The sequence below is a fragment of the Kogia breviceps genome, chromosome 1 (assembly GCF_026419965.1).
Source record: "Kogia breviceps isolate mKogBre1 chromosome 1, mKogBre1 haplotype 1, whole genome shotgun sequence".
Taxonomy (NCBI): Eukaryota; Metazoa; Chordata; class Mammalia; order Artiodactyla; family Physeteridae; genus Kogia; species Kogia breviceps.
The window spans coordinates 9,620,754-9,641,608 of NC_081310.1; the positions used below are offsets into that span (position 1 = coordinate 9,620,754).

Genomic DNA, 20,855 nt, shown 5'->3' on the forward strand with positions numbered 1-20,855 from the left:
AGCCATTCAAACGACTTGACATTTTTGCTTTGTATATTTCACTTACCAAAAATAGAAAACATATTTTGATAGAGTTTATACACATACACACCCCACTCACATACACATATACATTCAACTCCCAGGAGATGTTACACTTAAATATGTTTTACTTTAAACATCTTCCATTTCCTTCCTGCTATTTGAAACCCAGCGATGCCTAGATAATCAAAGACCCTTGTGCTCCTATCTTTGGATAAAAGCCAAGCTTATGCTTTTGTTTATAAGCAGAGAACAGTAAATACTTTTTAAAATGAAATACTTAAAAAAAAATGAAGTCATTATCAACCTGCTGAATAAGGGAACAATTCATATTATTCTGGACCACAGAGGTCTTTAGAAACAACGAATAACAAGCCTAATTGCCACTGAAGTCATTAGAAAACACATTAAAATGTTTACTCAGGCTTACTTAACAACAAAATACAATAATGGGTAGATTTATGTATAAGAGGGTTTTCAGTTTATATACAATATGACTCTGAGTCCCAAATCCTTTGTGTCCTCTATGTGCTTTAAAGGTGAGCCTGCTGGTTGCTGTTTCTAAATCCAACACCCTAAGTCAGTTTTTCACCACCATTGTACATTTGCAAATGAAACACAGAGAGAGGACACACAGGCAAATGCCTACTTTCAGTCACTGGCCTAGAAAACCCACACTGTTTTCCTGCCCTGGTGAGCTGGGTGAAATAATAAGAATGTAATTCCTATTAGCATTTTTAAAATTATTGCCAGTGTTTAGTGAATATTTTCCTTATGATTGAAATTGTGCTAAATGATTCACATAACTACTTCACTTAATCCCTTCTCAGTAAGATTTGTTATTGTTGCTATTTTATAATTGAGGAAACTGAGGCTAACACCAGTCAGAACAGCCATCATCAAAAAATCTACAAACAATAAATGCTGGAAAGGGTGTGGAGAAAAGGAAACCCTCTTGCACTGTTGGTGGTACAGCCACTATGGAGAACAGTATGGAGGTTCCTTAAAAACTAAAAATAGAACTACCATATGACCCAGCAATCCCACTACTGGGCATATATCTGGAGAAAAACATGGTTCAAAAGGATACATGCACCCCAGTGTTCATTGCAGCACTATTTACAATAGCCAGGACATGGAAGCAACCTAAATGTCCATTGACAGATGAACGGATAAAGAAGATGTGGTACATATATACAATGGAATATTAGCTGTAAAAAAAGAATGAAATAATGCTATTTGCAGCAACATGGATGGACCTAGATATTATCATACTAAGCGAAGTAAGTCAGACAAAAACAGTATCATGATATAATTTATATGTAGAATCAAAAAATGATACAAATGAACTTATTTACAAAAAAGAAGCAGACTCACAGAGAATAAAAAAAGAAAAAAAAGTTTAAATAACTTGGAACGTCTACATGGTTACCCCATTGCGAGGCTGAGACATGAACCCAGTTCTTGAACTTCAGCTCCCACACCCTTAATCACCGTGCTGTCCTTTCCTGTGACTTTTCCTCCAGTGTCTCCTTCACAGGGAAGCCTTCCATGAAATGACCACTCAGTGTGAATGTAGCTGCTCTGAGTCACTCTCAACGACATAACTTAGTATATTCTTAATAGCACTAGCCATTACCTGTAATTACCTTGCTCACTTGTTTATTATCCATCTCTCCTCCTCAGGGTCAGCCACGACCTTACCTTATCACATTCAGCACTGTACTTACTTGCTTTGTCACGATAGTCTAGTACGTAAGTGCCCTGTAGGTACTCGTTGAGCCGATGAATGACTATTTGCTGCTTACTCACCCCAGGTAACACTTATAACCTTTAAATCCCATATGACCAGCTACCTGTATATATTTACACCAGTAATTTCACATATATCTTTTTTTTTTTTTGGCTGCTTTGTGTCTTTATTGCTGCGCATGGGCTTTCTCTAGTTGCGGCGAGTGGGGGCTACTCTTCGTTGCGGTGCACATGCTTCTTATCGCGGTGGCTTCTCTTGTTGCGGAGCACAGGCTCTAAGCACGCAGGCGTCAGTAGTTGTGGCTCGCGAGCTCTAGAGCGCAGGCTCAGTAGTTGTGGAGCACGGGCTTAGTTGCTCCGTGGCATGTGGCATCTTCCCGGACCAGGGCTCAAGCCTGTGTCCCCTGCAATGGCAGGTGGATTCTTAACCACTGCACCACCAGGGAACTCCCTCACATATATCTTTAATGTAACGTATCTAAAGGTGAACTCACTTCTGTCATCCCAGTAACTAAGACTATTATCGTTTTATTTCTCAAGTTTTAACCCTAAGTCATTTTGTCTCTTTTATTTCTCCTATCCCAGCATACTTCCAAAGTAATAATTCGTGTAGATTCAACCTTCTAAATATCTCATGGCGCCTTCCACATCTCTTCATTCATTGCAGTATCTATAGCTAAGGCTGCCGTTGTGTTTTGTTTAAATGTTATCCACAGCTTTTTATGACCTTGCCTTTTGGTGTAACTTTCCTGAGATCTGTTTGCCATACTGCAAATTGAAAGGTGTTTATTTAGCCCAATAAGTACAGAAATCGTCTGCTTACAAGAGTTTGTTGGTTCGGTGTTGTTCTCAGAATGAAATCCAAATTATTTTAACATGGCTCATGAAATTTTAAATATCTAAATCCTATTTCTTCCTTCTCACTAGCCCTCATTAGGATTGTTCATCTTACACTAAGTAAGCCTTATAGACTAATGGCTGAGGGCACACGTTCCTGACTCAGCTTTCCTAGGTTCTGAACGGAGATTTATCCACCTCTTAGTTTTGTGATATGGACAAACTGCTTCATCTTTTACAAGTAAAAGTAAAATGCAGGCGAGGTGATGGTGATAATCACTCTGCACCTACTCAATAAGGAAATGTATTAAATGAGTAAATAATATAAAGCACAGAAGTAAGGCAAAATTGGTTTGTCAGTTCTTTCTATATAGTTCTAGAGCCCTATTTTTAGTTCTATGAACTATCATGTTCTCTTATATCCATGTGGTTTTGCAGTATAAACTTTGCAGTCCTAAAATTTTGTCTAAAAGCTCTGCTCCTATTTATGTGATCTATTTATCTTCCACATTCTCATATAGACATTACCATTTCTGGTGAGCCTTTGCTTCTCGATAAAAGATTTGATGTTTCTTCCATGGATCTCTTATTAAGAACTCACCTGTTAACTGCTCTCTCCATAAGCACCTGCCACGATGTTTTATCATTGTTAGCTTCTTGTTTTTATGCCTCCCAGACTGTAGGCTTCTTGGACTTGGAGACTATGCATTGCCCATGAATATGTATCATTCTAACACAGTTCCTTATACAAGAATACACTAGTCAAATGTCTGTTAAAACCATCCCCAAAGAGTTTACATAACGGGCCAATTGCTAAAAGAGAAAGTTCTACGTAGAAGCAAGATCTTTTGATGTTATTTCTCATTATATTAAATGGATTGACTAGGGGTAGAAATGGGTCATCATATATGATGTCGGTCCTTACTTCCTCACCTTCACAACAGGTTTCAGTTTTAACAAAATAATGGATATCATTTCTCTCCAAGCAGATAAAGATATTACAAATTCATGCTTTGGCTTTTTCCCTAGGGGAACATGTGCCATTCTGATACTGGTTTTGGTTCAGGAATTAGGAGATCCCAATGACTGTAATATTGCCTTAAGTGGAAATACTGTTTGTGAGTAAAGTTCTTCCTGAGACTTCATAAGACCAAAGGAAGCTGTGATGAAATAGGATGCATCTGCTTCTACAATCTGTGACCAACTTACTTCAGCATATTTTTTTTTTTCCTGTAGAAGTAAATTGAGAAATGAATGCAATCTTACCCTGTAATATTTTCTGTTTCTGAGAGAGAACCAACTCTTTCTTCAATCTGTAGTATATTTGAGATAATGCAAGAAATTTGCCATACCATATGAAAAGATTTATCAACCAGAATGGCAGTCCTTGGCTGAAAAGTTGATATTGTGAGTTTTGTTGAATTAAGAGTTCAGTGACCTTATTGTATTATATGATCAATGAAAATCTCACTATTTTCAAGGTAAAAATGTTTATTGTTTGCTTAATAAATACTAGGTTTATGCCATACACATTTATTAATGACTGAATTTAGACTTCATAAAATCCCATTGATATAGATATTATTAAATCTATTTTATAGATTAATAGCCCAGTATGCTCCTTTTTTAAGGTTGTTCTCCTCTGTCTCCTCCCTTCCTCAAGAAAAACATACTAGTCATTGACAACCGACTAGGTCCTCCATTCCAGTAAATTTAATATTGATCATGATCCTTTTCCCCTCTAATTTTTACTATGATTTTCCTTCAATTGAAACATCACATCTATACAGTCAACCAAAAAATTTATTGACTAGAGCTAAATACTGTACTAAAGACAAAATTAAAACTATGGAAAAACATGATGTATTCCAGAGCCTCATGTAGTGTTTAGCCTGGATGGGAAGATGAACATTAAATACATTTTTAAACATAAAAACACATAATGATGAGTTGCATATAATATACAAGGAAAGTGAAGCTAGTTAGTAGATAATGTGAGTAGGATAAATATTGATTAAGGTCCGGAGAAACTATTCTAAGTTGCATTTGAGGTTATGACTCCTGCTTGAATCCTTACCTTCATCTCATGTGGCTTAGATTTTAATTTCATGGAATATTCTTATGTTTTCCAAATACCTTCTAATTATTAAAGATTAAGAGGGGCAATTTTGACACTTTGTATCCAAACTCTTGTTTCAACTGTTGGTGCATTCAACTACTACTTCCATTGCAGTATTTTAAAATTCTCTTTAGCCAAAGCATAAGGGCAATTTATTGCAGTTAGAGAATACAAAGGCAAACTTGGGGACATTTTATTTCTCCTTTACTTTTCACAGTAATATAATCTCTCACCTTATTTCTTAAAAAACAAAACAAAAATAAACTACCAACAATGTTTAGTCGCATTACATTAAAAGACAGCAAACAAATATAAACTGACTTTGAAAGGTACCCTCTTCATTCAATGGCTCGGCTAATTTAATAGTTTACTTCCCAGAGTGTTGAATATTGTGTACATTTAGTCTAGCTTTTAGCAACAGAATTAATTTAAATATAGAATGCCTCTTGAACCCATTAACTATTTTCATTAATAACTTCTGAATAACAGATTAACAGGCAAACACTTAATTACTGTCTCCTTTTTTAATCAGGCAAGCATTTCTAATACAAACTGACAAGGCATTTATTTAGGAAGCTACTTACTTTAAATAGTCACTGACAGTTCCAAAGATTTTCTTTTAAGCCTATGAAATGTACATTAGAGATGAAAAAGAAACAATACATTTGAATAATAATTAGGGGATAAAACTGTTTTCCATTACTTTCCATTTTCAAATTTTAAAAGTTCCATTGTAAATTACATGTAGAAGTCTGAGAAAATGAGATGCCGTGAGTTAATGAGAAATGCCATGAGTTACGTCAAAAGAATCTGCCTAAGGAGAACCACCTTCCCAGTAGGTATCAAAGTGAGAGTTTATCAGCTGACCACAAGTTGAGATCTAGCAGTGAGCTTTTTCTTGAATGGAAGCTGGGTTGTTAGTATGTTGATGAATGGGCTCAATTTCTCCAGGCAGGATTCCCAAATCCAGTCCCACAGAAATTGTTGTAAAAACTTACCTTCCTAACAGTAAAATTTATTACTGGCATCCTATTACTTGAACAAGATGGTTGTATCCTTTGACCTGTGATATTTATTCTTACTACTAAGCCTCATGGGATGTTCAATTATAATTGGAATAAGATATACCAGTTATATAATTTGAATTTTTATTAGCATCAGGCTGAGTATCTAGCAATGATCATTTTATTGACTGAGGTAGCAGGAATTGGCCTACAGTACTTTATACAATAAATGTTTAAAGCTTCTACAAATATAAAAGTTTTACAGACCAATGATAATGTCCACATTTTGAGTATTCAGTGTATTCTAGCTAAGATGTTAAGCTGATGTTATTTTATAAAACAGCATTATCAAGTGAAATCAATATAAATAAAAGGCAACTAAAAAAGCGTAGTAGGCATTGGCTGCATTTATGATTGCCTATCATCTTTTGAACATTCTTCCAGATTTTGAATAAATCTTCACTTTATGAGATTTGCTGCCCAAGGCAGAAGTCAGACTTCATTAGTTCATCCTCTCTTGCCATTAGGGATGGACTGTATCCTTTGCTTCTCTAAGCAGATAAAGCATCATGAGACTTTGTTTAGAACGGGCTATGTGGGAAAGGTGATGAGCCTGAAATCTATCTTTGGGAACATATGTGTTGGAGGTTCTTAAAGAGCAGCAGTAGTGAAGGCCCCGGAGTTTAGTCTCCGGCTGGTGATGTTTTCTCTTGGTATCTCAATCTCAAAATGCAGTTGAGTATTGTTTCTAGGTACTTAGCTTCTAGCTAGTTTCCTCATTTCCCAGAAGATTTTGAGAGTTGCCTTTTGTTCTCAAATAAAATTTCTGCCTATACAGTTCAGCATGGATTCTGTTGTTTGCAGCTAAGAATCCTTACTGACATATCAAAGCTGCACAGATTTTGCAGCTATTACTCAATTTTCCCCCAAACTTCAATCTGTGTTTGTCTGACACATACACTAACAATTGCCTTAACAAGATATCCTAAGAAAATTTTTGTGGTAGTTAGTACAATGTATTATTATTATTTTTTTTTATTATTATTTTTTTTTATTTATTTTTTTTTTTGCGGGCCTCTCACTGTCGTGGCCTCTCCCGTTGCGGAGCACAGGCTCCGGACGCGCAGGCTCAGCGGCCACGGCTCACGAGCCCAGCCGCTCCGCGGCACGTGGGATCCTCCCGGACCGGGGCACGAACCCGTGTCCCCTGCATCGGCAGGCGGATTCTCAACCACTGCGCCACCAGGGAAGCCCAGTACAATGTATTAGTTTAAATGTCTTTTGTTCGCAAACTACCTCTGTTGCTCTCAGGATTCCCAGGCTGATCTCCCATGTGCAGTGCTTACAATACGTTTATATATGTGTATGTGTTAATACACACACACACACACACACACACACACACACACACACACACACACACACACAGTTTGGAAAACTCTTTTCATCTCCTGTGTGAAATAAATGACTTCTGTTGTATAAGAATATTTCTACTCAGGCTAACATACTTTTAAAATACATATGTGTTGAAGTTCCATTTAGGTAGGATGAAATGACAGTTCTGTAGGAATTTCACTTGCTAGAAACCTTAAACTCACAAGAAACTCCTTCAGAATTTCCACAAGGACTTTTATCTACTGTTTTCTTCTCTCAGAGCTTTTAGAAAAATTCTAGCGTAGCTGCATTCATAATAATACTGCTTAAAAACTCCAACAGTCTTGGAATGAATACTGAACAGTATTTGTTATAAATGTTTTTGTTGGAGAAGCGGCTGCAACGCCGAGCGGAGGAGGCAGGAACCCGAAAGCAAGCAGGGGCTGGGTGGGGACCATGGCCGGGATCACCACCATCGAGGCGGTGAAGCGCAAGATCCAGGTTTTGCAGCAGCAGGCCGATGATGCAGAGGAGAGGGCCGAGCGCCTCCAGCGGGAAGTGGAGGGAGAAAGGCGGGCCCGGGAACAGGCTGAGGCTGAGGTGGCCTCCTTGAACCGTAGGATCCAGCTGGTTGAAGAGGAGCTGGACCGTGCTCAAGAGCGCCTGGCCACTGCCCTGCAAAAGCTGGAGGAAGCTGAGAAAGCTGCTGATGAGAGTGAGAGAGGTATGAAGGTTATTGAAAACCGAGCCTTAAAAGATGAAGAAAAAATGGAACTCCAGGAAATCCAACTCAAAGAAGCTAAGCACATTGCAGAAGAGGCAGATAGGAAGTATGAAGAGGTGGCTCGTAAGTTGGTGATTATTGAGGGAGACTTGGAACGCACAGAGGAGCGAGCTGAGCTGGCAGAGTCCCGTTGCCGAGAGATGGATGAGCAGATCAGACTGATGGACCAGAACCTGAAGTGTCTGAGTGCTGCTGAAGAAAAGTACTCTCAAAAAGAAGACAAATATGAGGAAGAGATAAAGATTCTTACTGATAAACTCAAGGAGGCAGAGACCCGTGCTGAGTTTGCTGAGAGATCGGTAGCCAAGCTGGAAAAGACAATTGATGATTTGGAAGATAAACTGAAATGCACCAAAGAGGAGCACCTCTGTACACAAAGGATGCTGGACCAGACTCTGCTTGACCTGAATGAGATGTAGAGCACCCCAGTCCCATCCTGCCGCTGCTCCTCCCTCTGACTCCGCTGAGGCCAGCCTGCCCGAAGCTGACCTTTAAACTGAGGGCTGACCTTTAACTGGAAGGCTGCTTTCTCCTTTCGCCACCTCTCCCACCCCCACCCCTGTGCCCTTTTCGCCAAACTGTCTTTGCCTCTCCCCAGAGATTCCATTTGGGCTAGAGGCTGAGCACCTTTGGGAACAACATTTAAGGGAATGTGAGCACAATGCTAAGTGTCTTTAAAAGCATGTTGTGATGTACACATTTTGTAATTACCTTTTCTGTTGTTGATTTAGCAGCCATTTGTAAAACATTCCAGATAATTCCATAGTTTTGAAGCAGCAGTCTAATCCCTTTTTCACTTTTGGAAGGTAACTTTTCAGCTTAATGCATATTGCCCTCTCCGTAGAGAAGGGGAAAAGGTATGGGCCTGCCTTACTGAGAGCCAAATGGCCCAGAGAAGGACTCCATTCTGGGAAACCTTATTGCTCTGTAAAAAGCACTCGCCAAACCAGAAAGGTGATTCCAGAAGGAGTTAGCCAAAAAAAAAGTGCTGTTCAGGTTTTCAGCTTTACGGTATCTTTGGGCAACTTTTTTTCCACCAGAAGTGACCAGATGAAATCAAGATGGTGAGACCTCTGAGACCAAATCTTTGTCCCAGCTCTACCCTGTTCCCAGCCGCTCACAGAATGGATCATGTGCCCCTTATTTTGAGGCGACCACTTATTTGCTCTCCTGCCTCCTTGAAAGAAAGGAAAGAAAATTATGTTTTACCACTGATTTAGCCATATGAAACTCATCTCATCACCCTTTTCTGGGTCTGAAGCTGCTGTCTCTAATAAAAGTGCCATCTCATTGTGCATTGTATCAGTTAGTGCTGGAGAAATCTTGAATAGCTTATGTACAAAATTGTTTTTAAATTTTATATTATTTTGAAACTTTGCTTCTTTGGGGTTGGGGCACACTGATCGCCCCATCTGGCTGTGAGAGCTCTCTACAGTCTGGGCTGGCAGTGTGCTGATCTTTTAAAGTTTCTTTCCCTACCCAATCCCCCCTTTTTGGTGAGGTTTCAGTGAGGTCAGTTAGGTGTGCATCCTACAGCTTAATTGGCTTAAAATGTACTCCCCTTTGGTGTGGTCTCTTTGGGGGCCGATTGGGAGAAAGAAAAAACAATAGTGTAACTGTTTTGATACTGAACATTGATAAATGTCTTTTTGAAATAAAGAACCAGTCCCTCCAAAAAAAAAAAAAAAAAAAAAAATGTTTTTGTTACACATATATAATATTTCAACCATATGATGGATTTAAACATTTCTGTCGACTCATTTTTTATTTGAACATTAACAGTGTTTATGTGAAAAAAAATTGTGTTTCAACTTACAAGTGATCTTATACAACAGACTGTTTCTAAACATCTCTTTCTAGGTACTAATTTGTTTACTTTGCTCATTAAATAAATTTAGTTGTTTTCCTAAATACGTGAATCTCTTTCATTGAGTAGCTTAATAAATACCAAGCAATAACACTGAACAGATTTTTGTGTTTAAAAATAGTCTCAAGAACTTCAGAAAGTATTTTTTAATTAGAAAAAAAAAAGATTTGTCTTAAATAGTAAGTTGGTTAAGAAGATATTGTATTTTTAAAATGAGCTTTTTATTTTTGAACAGTTTTAAGTTTACAGAAAAATTGCAAAGATAGTAGGGTTCACATATGCCCCACACCTGGTTTTCCCTGTTATTTTACATTATTACAATATGCTTGTCGAAATTAATAATATAATTAATACTACTATATTAACCAAATGTGTACTTTATTCAGATTTCCTTAATTGTTATGTAATGTTCTTTTTTCTGTTCTAGGATCCTGAATGTTACCACATTACATGTAAAAGCATTGTTTCTCATCATTAAATCTGATACTAGCTGTAGATTTTTCACATATTTTTTTGGTCATATTGCGGTGTTTGCCTGCTATTTCTAGTTTGGTCAGAGATTTTCTTCTTTTTTTTACTGTAAAATGCTGTTGGATTTTGTTCAATACTTTTCTGCATCTATTGGTATGACTATGACTTTTCTTCTTTAGCTCCTTGATTTAGTGGACTATGTGGATTGATTTAAAAATGTGGACCAGCCTGGCCTATCTAGAATACATATCATTTAGTTTTTTTGTGTAACTTCTTATACATTGTTGGATATGCTTTGCTAATATTTTGTTGAGAAATTTTGTATCTATGTTCATGAGAAATATTGGTTTATGGTTTTCCCTTTCTGATGTCTTTATCTGATTTTGTTCTTAGAGTAATGACTGGCATCAGGGAAGTTTGCCCTCTGTTTTAATTTCTGGAAAGATTGTGAAAAATTAGTATTTTTCTTTCTTAAACGTTTGTTAGAATTCACCAGTAAAATATTTGGGCCTGGTGCTTTCTTTTTTGAAACATTATTAATTATTGATTTAATTTCTTTAATAATTATGGGACTGTGCAGGTTATTGCCATCTCCTTGTGTGAAATTTGGTAGTTTGTGGCTTTCAAGGAATTGTTTCATTTCATCTAAATTAGCAAATTTGTGAGCATAGAGTTTTCATAGTATACCCTTATACTTCCTGTATCCATGGATTCAGTAGTGATGCTCCCTCTTTAATTTCTGATAGTGGTAATATGTATCTTATCTCTTTTATTGGTTTGCCTGGTAGAGGTTTATAATTTTATTGAAATTTTTGAAGAACCAGCTTTTGATGCCATTAATTTTCTCTATTTTCATTTTGATTTTCTATTAATTTTTTCTACTTGCTTTAGTCTTAAACTGCATTCCTTCTGTAATTGCCTAAAGTGCAAGCTTAGACTGATTCTAGGTCTTTCTTTTGTTCTAACATAGACATTTAATGCCATAAGTTTCCCTCTAAACACTGTTTGCTTGCATCCTAAAGATATTGTTTCATTTTTAATTTAATTTAAAATATTTTTAATGCTATGTCTTCATGGAGAATTTACTCCTGTTATTATGTAGTGCCCCTCTTTATTCCTGATAATCCCCTGTTCTGAAGTCTGTGTTGTATGAAATTAATATAGTTACTCCAACGTTCTTTTTCCACTAGGGTTAGGATGGCATATCTTTCCATCCCTTTATTTTTACCCTGTCATATCAGAATCTTTAAAGTGGGTTTCTTGTTGATCATATACAGTTGGGTCCTTTTTGTACTTCACTCTGACAATCTATCTTTAATTCATAACTTAAAGTAATTCATGTTTAATGTGATTATTGGCATAATTGGATTAATATCTACAGTATTTGTAACTGGATTAATATCTACGGTATTTGTAACTATGTTCTATTATATGTTTTTATTTCGCCTTTTTTCCTGCCTTCTGTTTTAAAACTGAACATTATAAAATTCCATTTTATCTCTTTTCTTAGCTTATAACTTGTATTTCATTTTTAAAAGTCTTTTAGTAATTGCCCTAGAGTTTCCAATGTGCATTTTTAAAGTCCAATTTGAATTAATACTATATGGCTTCATGTGTAGCGTAGGTATCTTATAACAGTACAGGCGTGCCTTGTTTTATTGTGCTTCACTTTAGTGAGCTTCAGTGGTTTTTTTTGGTTTTTTTTTGTTTTTTTACAAATGGAAGGTCTGTGGCTACCCGGCGTTGAGCAAGTCTATGGACATCATTTTTCCAACAGCATCTGCTCACTTTGTGTCTCTGTGCCACATTTTGGTAACTCTCACAATATTTGAAAAATTTTTATTATATTATGGTGATCTGTGATCAGTGATCTTTGTTGTTACTGACTAAATCGGGTCCTGCTCCTTGCCGCTTAGAAAATCAACTACATACTCATAAATGGTAGAGGGAAAAGGTGCCTTTAATCAGATGGTGGAGATGGTCGAGTCAGCGTCCCCCAAAAACCACTTCCCAAGATTCTTTTCAGCTATGAAACTTTAAAAAGAGAAACAGAAGTAATCTCAGTTAATCATTGAGATAGGGGGTCACAGTTTTTGCCATTCCCCACAGTGTGCAGGCTTTTCAACTCCTCGTTTTCTTCCTCTGGGTGTTATCTTATTCACACAGTTTGTTCAGGAGATTATTGAAGGGGAGGAGAGCTGGTCATTTGTTAATTACTTATTCTTCATTTCAACTTATTTGATCTACAGAAAGAACCTACAAGTTAGGCAAGGTATTGTGTGATCAGAAGGTTTGAAAGGTGTGCTTGGGCTGGAGTTGAGTAGAGCATGGGGTTGCCTGGTTTAAAAATTAGTTACAATTTTAAAAAAATTTAGTTACAATAGTTTTGCTAAAGTGACAGGAAAAGAGGCTTCCTGCTGAGGGTGGTTTCCTTTAAAGAGCTGCTTACAATGTTACTCTTGGAAAAGACTGTGACTCGCTGATTCATATGGTTGGCATCTTTTAGCAATAAAGTGTTTTAAAATTAAGGTATGTACACTTTTTGTTTTAGACATAATGCTTTTGCACATTTAATAGACTACAGTATAGTGTGACCAGGACTTTCATATGTACTGGAAACCAAAGCGTTGTGTGACTTGCTTTATTGTGATACTTACTTCATCGTGGTGATCTGGAACCAAACCCACAGTATCTCTAAGGGATGCCTGCAATCCCAGTTCCTCCCTTCTTTTATGTTATTGATGTCATTCACCTTTATTCCATCTCTGATGTTCTTCTTTATGTAGAGCAAGTTTCTGATTTATGTAATTTCATTCTCTCTGAAGAAAATTTTTGACCTATCTTGGAGGATAGGTCTCCTAAAGATGAATTCTATATTGTCTGTTTTTGTGTTTTTTTTTCTTTTTTGGCCTGAGAATGTGTATTTTCTTCTCTTTTGATAATATCATTGGATACAGAATTCTAGGTATGTTTTTTTTTTTTTCCAACACTCTAAATATTTTACTGCACTTTTGTTTGCCTAGTTTTTAACAAAAAAGTTCAGTGTCATCCTCATCCTTGTTCATCTATGGGTCAGGTATTTCTCTACTACTCCCTGGCTTTGTCCAGCACTTTCTCTTTGCCTTTCTGTACTTTGAATATGATAAGTTTAAGTGTAGATTTTGGGGGGAAGAAGGGTGGTATTTATCCTTCTTGGTGTTCACTGAGATTCCTGGATCTGTGATTTGTTATGTCATCAATTTTGAAAAGACTCAGCCATTTCAAATAACTTCAAGTACTTCTGCTTAATTCACTTTATTCTTCTGGTGTAGCAATTAAACTTACATCTTTTGAAATTGTCACATAGTTCTTGGATGTTCTCTCTTTTTTTTAATCTTTGTCTTTCTTTTTGCATTTCAGGTTAGGAAATTTAGGAAGTTTCAATAAATCTATCTTAAAGCTCAGTGGTCTTAGCTGTGCTAGTCTGCATTAGCTAACAACATTCATTTCTGATACCCTGTTTCTGATTTCCAGCATTTCCTGTTAATTCCTTCTTAGAGTTTCCATCTCTCTGCTTACATTACCCTTCTGTTCTTGCATGTTGTCTACCTTTTTCTATTAGAGCCCTTAAAATATTAATCATAGTTTTTTTAAATTATGTGTCTGATAGTTTCAAAATCTGTTACTTATGAATCTGGTTCTGATACTTGCTTTGTCTATTTGGAACACATTTTTTTTCTTGCACTGTAATTTTTTAAATGAAAGCCAGGCATGTTGTATCCAGTGATAGAGGCTGAGGTAAATACACCATCAGTGTTAAGTTTTAATGTTAATTTCAGTAGGACTTGGGCTGTGTTGAATGTTTGCTATAGCTCTAGGTGTTGGAAGCTTCAAATTCCTCTGGTTTTCTTGTTTTGTCTCCTTTCTTGACTTTGTACTTTACTATTACCTGGTTATTGTGGGAGGAAAATCAAAATGGAGTTAGTATTGCTAAGAGAGCTCTCTAAAACAGAGCTGGGAGACCACTGAGGAAGTGTGACTTGTGTACATCTCAGCCTGGATGGAATCTGACCTTTTGACCACTTACTGTCCTACTGAAGGCATCCAGAAGATCTGCCAGAAACTCAAGATACTTACTGAATCCTTTACCCTAAAATAACTCATGATTCCTAGAGGACAAATATTTCCTGACTTCTGTCAGAGTCGATCCCAATTCTCACTGTGCGACTTTTAGTAATCCTGTGTTTTTTTGCCTTTATAAGCCCACAACTTTTTCTTTCCTGAAACACTTTTTTGGTTTTACCCAAATTGCAATTCTTAGGACCCCGGTAAAGCTCTTTGTTCCTTGTAACCTCAATACCAGTTATTGTTTGATTGTAAATATTCATCCTCAGAGACAATCTGCCTGTAGTAGTTGTTTCTGCTGTAAACCACTCTTACTATATTGGAGTCCTGTTGGTGTGGTATTAAGGCGTGGCTGATGGACGGAATACTCAGTAATCCTAGGTTAGATCTCTGTCTTTTAGTGGACCTACGACGCTTCGTAAGTATTTTTCCATAAGATAGGGCTTTTAAATCTTAGATTAGACAGGAATACTAGAGAAATGCTCTCTCCCTCACTAAGATAATACACTAGTAAATTCTTTGTCCCAGGAGAGTAGGCTTTGTTATAGTGCATGCTGGTATATTTAACAATGATTTATTCCCCTTCCCCTGCTAGAAACATGAGAGGATCTTTATTTGATCCTCACAGGGAGAAATGTGTGCGATTCCTGGCAGTAAAACCAATAGAAAGGTAGCCTTTCTATGACTACGGACCCCATGAGTTTTGTGCTCTCACGTTACTCCACACTCAGCCTTCAGCATTTTGTCAAAACTACCATTTAAGTATTGTGTATTTTGAGCCCTGACAGTTGGCTTGTCTTTTTTGCAATGCAAGTTCTGACTTAAGCTTCAATTGCGAGGCATCTACTTCAGGGAAGCCTATCTCTAATAAACACATTGCCAGCCACAGGAGTAGGTAAAGAGCCAGGACATCCTTCTCTCACTACAGGCCACGAGGCTCCTTTGTTTTAGAGATCCTGATTGATTTCGATTACTGACCATTTGGGCTGCTTATTTTCTTTTTCTTTTTTTCTCTCTTCTCATGCTTAAAATTCCCTCTTACTTGCCAGTATCGAGCCCATGAAACTCTCACCCTCCACCCTTGACCCCAATAAAAGCAGGACCCCAGGCCCGTACTCGGGCTTTCTCTCTCTACCCAGGACCGTGCTGTGTGCCCCCTGGTGTACCTTGTACACTCCAGGGCTTGTAACTAATAAACTCCTTTTCTTCAAATCTTCCTAATGGTTATTGCTGAAGAGCATCTTGCAATCATAATAAGAGCCACAAGGATTGGTCTTAACATTGGTTTCGAAAGAGTTGCTGTCCAGGGAAGCACACCTGGGCCCAGGTGAGAGCCCCCAGGCATTTCTAACACAACAGCATTACTATCAATAGGCTGAGACCTGCACAGAATAAGTTCCAACTAGTTTATGGCTCCCACAGCTGTGCTCCAAGTAAGCTTATGTCGGCTGTGACTCTGGATTCACCTGTCTCCAAATATCAGGGTGGCAGTTTGTCCTGGAACTGAGTTCTTTGATGGGTCTGAGAAGTCATTAATTTTCAGTATGCTCAGCAGCTTCTAGTAAGGAAGGGAGGGATGACATTTAAGCTCATTACTTGTTCAAGCTAAAAGAGGAAGTCTGCACATAATAAACTTGAAAATACAAAAATAGTAAAAGATGTTTGCTATTTCTTAGCCCATCCTGCTCTATTATAACTGATAGCAGATTAAAAAATTCCCATGAATTTTTATCCATTTAGACATTTTGTTAGTCAAAATAAATATTAATTATGACTAGTTTAAATTTTAAAAGAAACTTTTCCCAGAATTAAAAACTAAGGCAATACTTGAATATCTACCTAATGCAGAGAGTTGTACAGTTGTTAATAGAGCTTCTTACTATTCTTATGATATTCACAGCCTATGTTTTGTTTAAACAGAACTTTATTTACTTATTCATTCACTGGTTTACTCTCTCCAGAATTTATCGTGTACCTTCTCTTGCTGGAACTGTTACAGGCACTCGAAATACAGAGGTGAACAGATACCTCCATATCAAAGTATCTACAGTTTTCTTTGTTATACATAGAGATAGAGACACATCTTTCAATTCTCCCTTCTCATCTCACAAGGACCTTTCGACAACATTTGACATAGTTTTAGGGTTGGCTATATAAGTTTGTAGATGCCTGTGAAAATGTGGGGCTTGTTGGGTAAAAAGCAGGTATAAAGTGCTTTTAAAGGTACTAAAATATGAAATTTTATCTTTCCAGGTAGTTTCTTGTCATAGTATTTGTTTTCTATTTAATCCCTTTTTCAAGTGAACAAATTTAAATTTAAATTCTTGGGTGAATTTTACCACTTCATGTTGTCCAAAGACAGTTTTGTTGACCTTAAATAAACAGACTGCCAATTATTTCTCCAGTAAAAATGAGTTAACTTGGGATCAACATCAAAGAATTGATATTTGAGGTCTGCATCTGTGGCAGCCCAAGTGCAATTCTCCCACAAAAATGGAGAGGAGAGCTCTTTTTATAGAAGGGAAAAAGAAGTTCTGAGACCTATAGTAAACAAACATCCATTGGAGGAACTGAGTTTGAGGTATAGTGGCTTTTCATTTGCTGACTTGTGATAGTCTTTCATTGGCTGAGTTCTCACTAGGAGGAAGTGGAAGTCTGTCTTCTTCCTTTTGGGCTCTGCTATCATCATAGAACATGAGAGCTTTTCCTTTGGGCCTCCTGATTCTGTATTAGTTGAGGTTTCTCTTTATTAATTTTTACAGTTTTAAAAACAAATATAAGAAATTTACTTCATATGTGGATCATTTAATTTATACAGTTTGTATTTTGTTGCTTATGCATGCATATGTATTTTTTTTATTACTAGAACAGCAGAATCACTGCAAAATATAAATAAAGTGTTCTATTTCACTTCTTAATATTCATTCTGTCAATGCTCTGTACCTTTGATTTAATCATAAGGAAGGACTGAAGGCAAAATGAATTATGCGTTGTCCTATCTTTTCATTTTCTCATGTCATCACTTTTTCTTTTTTCGAACTTTATTGAGGTACGATTGACACATGAAAATTGTATGTATAGGTTGTGCAATGTTAGGTTTTTTTAAGGTGTGCAACATGATGATGTAATATACATATACACTGTGAAATGATTACCACAATCAAGTTGATTAATGTATCCTATCACTTCACATAGTTATAATCTTGTGTGGTGAGAACAGTTAAGATCTACTCTATTGGGAGACTTCAAATATCCAGTACTGGGGAGTGGCCAAGATTGTGGAGTAAGAAGACACTGAGCTCACCTCTTGTCACAGGTACACCCAAATCACAACTATTTACAGGGCAACTATTGATGAGAATGACCTGAAGACTAGAAAAAAAGATTTTCCACAACTAGAGATGTAAAGAAGGAACCACAACTAGATGAATAGGAGGGGCAAAGACATAGTGTACACCTCTGGGTGGGGGTGACCCACAAGAAGGAGGATAATTAACATTGCAGAGGTTCTCCCTGAGGAGCGAGGGATCCAATCCTCACATTAGGCTCCCCAGCCTGGGGTTCCTGCACCAGGAAAATGAGCCCCCAGAATATCAGGCTCTGAAGGCCAGCAGGGCTTGGGTACAGGAGAGCTCAGAGAGCTGTAGGAAAGAAACACTGTCTTATAGGGTATGCACAAATCTCACACTCTGAGACCCAGTACAGAAGCAGTAACTTGAAAGAGTCCTGGGTCAGATCCACTTGCTGATCTTGGAGAGCCTTCCAGAGAGACAGGAGGCCACCCACTGGGACTCCCCCTGGGGAAATAGATGCTGGCAGCTGCCATTTTTAGGAAACTGTTCTACTGTGAGGACACTGTGGCTGGAAAGTAACATTTTTAGGTCCTCCCTCTAAACTACTGGTGTGGGGACCAGGCCCCAGCAAAAACTGCTTGGTACCAGTCTGGGACCCCTCAGGCTGAGCAGCCAGTTACATGGGTTCCTGACCCTAGCCATAATCAGGTCACCCAGTAAGTCACCTGGAGGAGTGACCTGGACCTGGAACTACCCACCAGAGAGCCCAGGACTATACACAGGACCCCCGCATATTCAACATCCAGCTGCCCTGGGACCTAGCTCTCCCTACCAGTGGGCCAGCACCAGCCTCAGGACTCCTTGGGCTATGCAGCCAGCTGTTCCAGGACCCAGATGTACCCACCAATGGCCAGCAGCTCTGTACCAGATAGGGCCTGGCAGCAAACAGGGCTGGGGATGAGTTCGCCTACCAGGACACCCATATTCGCCAACCCCAGCACAACAGAAGGGCCCACTCAGCCCACATAGGGGGCACCATAGATCATATAGTTCTGGTGACCATAGGGGAGTGTGCCTCTGAGCCCCATAGGACATCTCTTAAATAAAGCTGTTTCTCCAAAATCAGGAAACATAACTGACCTATCACATACATACAAATAAATAAAATGCGGTGACAAAGGAATACGTTCCAAATTAAGGAATAAGGTTCCAAAATTAAGTAACGTGGTGACAAAGGAATACATTCCAAATCAAGAAATGTTAAAGGGACTTCTCTGAGAAAAAAAAATGCTACAACTAGAAAAATTAGAATTATGAAGGAAAAAAGCTCATAGGTTGAGGCAGAAATATAGCAAAGGTAGTAAGTCAACTGTGTATAAAGCTACTAGGAAAGTTAAAACACAAAACTAGTAAAATTATCTGTATCTTCAATATTTAGTTAAGGGATACACAAAACAAAATGATGTGAAATATGTAAGAAATATTAAATGTGGGTGGGCAAGTAAAAATTCAGGTTTGTTAGAATGTGTTTGAATTTAAGAGATTATCAACTTAAAATAATCATAAATATATACAGGTTGTTATATTTAAACCTCATGGTAACCACAAACCAAAACCAAAATACACAGACACACACAAAAAAGGAATCCAAACATAACACTTACGGTGTTATCAAATCACAAGGGAAGAGAACAAAAGAAAAAAAAACTACAAAAACAACTGCCAAACAATTAACAAAATCGTATATAAGTACATACCTATCAATAATTACTTTAAATGTAAATGGAGTAAATGTTCCAGTCAAAAGACTCAGAGTGGGTGAAAACATACAAAAATAAGACCCATATATATACGCTGGCTACAAGAAACTCACTTCAGATCTGGAGATACAGACAAAGTGAGGAGATGGAAAGAAGTATTTCTTGAAAATGCAAATGAAGAAAGCTGGGGTAGCAATATTTTTATCAGACAAAATAGACTTTAAAACAAACACTGTACAAAAGACAAATTAAGGAAATTACATAATGATAAAGAGATCAATCCAAAAGAAGATATGACATTGTAAATATGTATGCACCAAATATAGGAGCACCTAAAAACATAAAGCAAATATTAAGCATAAAGGGAGAAATTGATAGTAACATAATACTAGGAGACTTTAATACTGAACTCACACCAATGGAAAGATCATCCAGACAGAAAATCAATAAGGAAACACTGGCCTTAAACAACACATCAGGTCAGATGAACTTAATAAATATCTGTAGAACATTTCATCCAAAAACAGAAGAATACACATTGATTTCAAGTACACGTGAAACATTCTCCAGGATAGCTGACATGCTAGACCTCAAAACAAGTCTTAATAAATTTTAGAAGGTTGAAGTCGCAGCAAATCAGCTTTTCCAACCCCAAGGCTATGAGACAGAAATGAACTATAAGAAAAGAACTGCAAAAACTGAAAACATATCAAGGCTAAACAATATGCTGTTAAACAACCAATAGGTCATTGAAGAAATTAAGGGAGAATTAAAAAGTACTTGGAAACAAATGAAAATAGAAACACAACAATCCAAAATCTATGGGATTCACCAAAAGCAATTTGAAGAGGGGAAACTTATAGTGGTGCAAGTCTACCTCAGGAAAAAGAAAAATCTCAACCTAACCTTACACCTAAAGGAACTAGAAAAATCCCCACAACATTAGTAGAAGGAAAGAAGTAAAGATCAGAGCGTAAGTAAAAGAAATAGAGACTAAATAAACAATAGAAAAAAAATCAATGAAACAGTTCAGTCTTTGAAAGGATGAACAAAATTGAATGAATGAACCTATAGCCAGACTCATGAAGAAAAAAAGACTCAAGTGGAATCATAAATAAAAAAGTTACAACTGATACCACACAAAGTATCATAAGAGATTACTATGAACAACCTAGGAAAGGACAATCTAGAAGAAATGGATAAATTCCCAGAAATATACAATCCCCCAAGACTGAACCAGGAAAATATAGAAAATATGAACAGACTAATTACCAGTAATGAAATTGAATCAGTAATCAAAAGTTCTCAACAAACAGAAGTCCTGGACCAGATAGTTTCACAGGTGAATTTTATCAAACATTTAAAGAATATCTATCTTTCTCAAATCATTCCAAAAAATTGAAAGGGAGAAATCTTCTGAACTCATTCTGTGAGGCCAGCATCACTCTGATACCAAAACGAGGCAAAGA

The 20,855-nt window shown here is 37.3% G+C and overlaps 1 protein-coding gene across 2 annotated transcripts; it reads left to right on the top strand.

Moving 5' to 3' along the window:
* Positions 1-7,500: 7,500 nt before the first annotated feature.
* Positions 7,501-8,586, top strand: LOC131756742 (tropomyosin alpha-3 chain). 2 transcript variants are annotated; one of them, XM_059063836.2, is made up of 2 exons: positions 7,530-7,695; positions 7,830-8,586. In XM_059063836.2, the coding sequence occupies exons 1-2, from the start codon at positions 7,628-7,630 to the stop codon at positions 8,308-8,310; spliced, it is 549 nt and encodes a 182-aa protein (XP_058919819.1). In that variant the 5' UTR covers positions 7,530-7,627; the 3' UTR covers positions 8,311-8,586. The 2 variants fall into 2 exon arrangements, with proteins under 2 accessions (XP_058919811.1, XP_058919819.1); XM_059063828.2 differs by having other exon boundaries at positions 7,501-8,586.
* Positions 8,587-20,855: the final 12,269 nt, after the last annotated feature.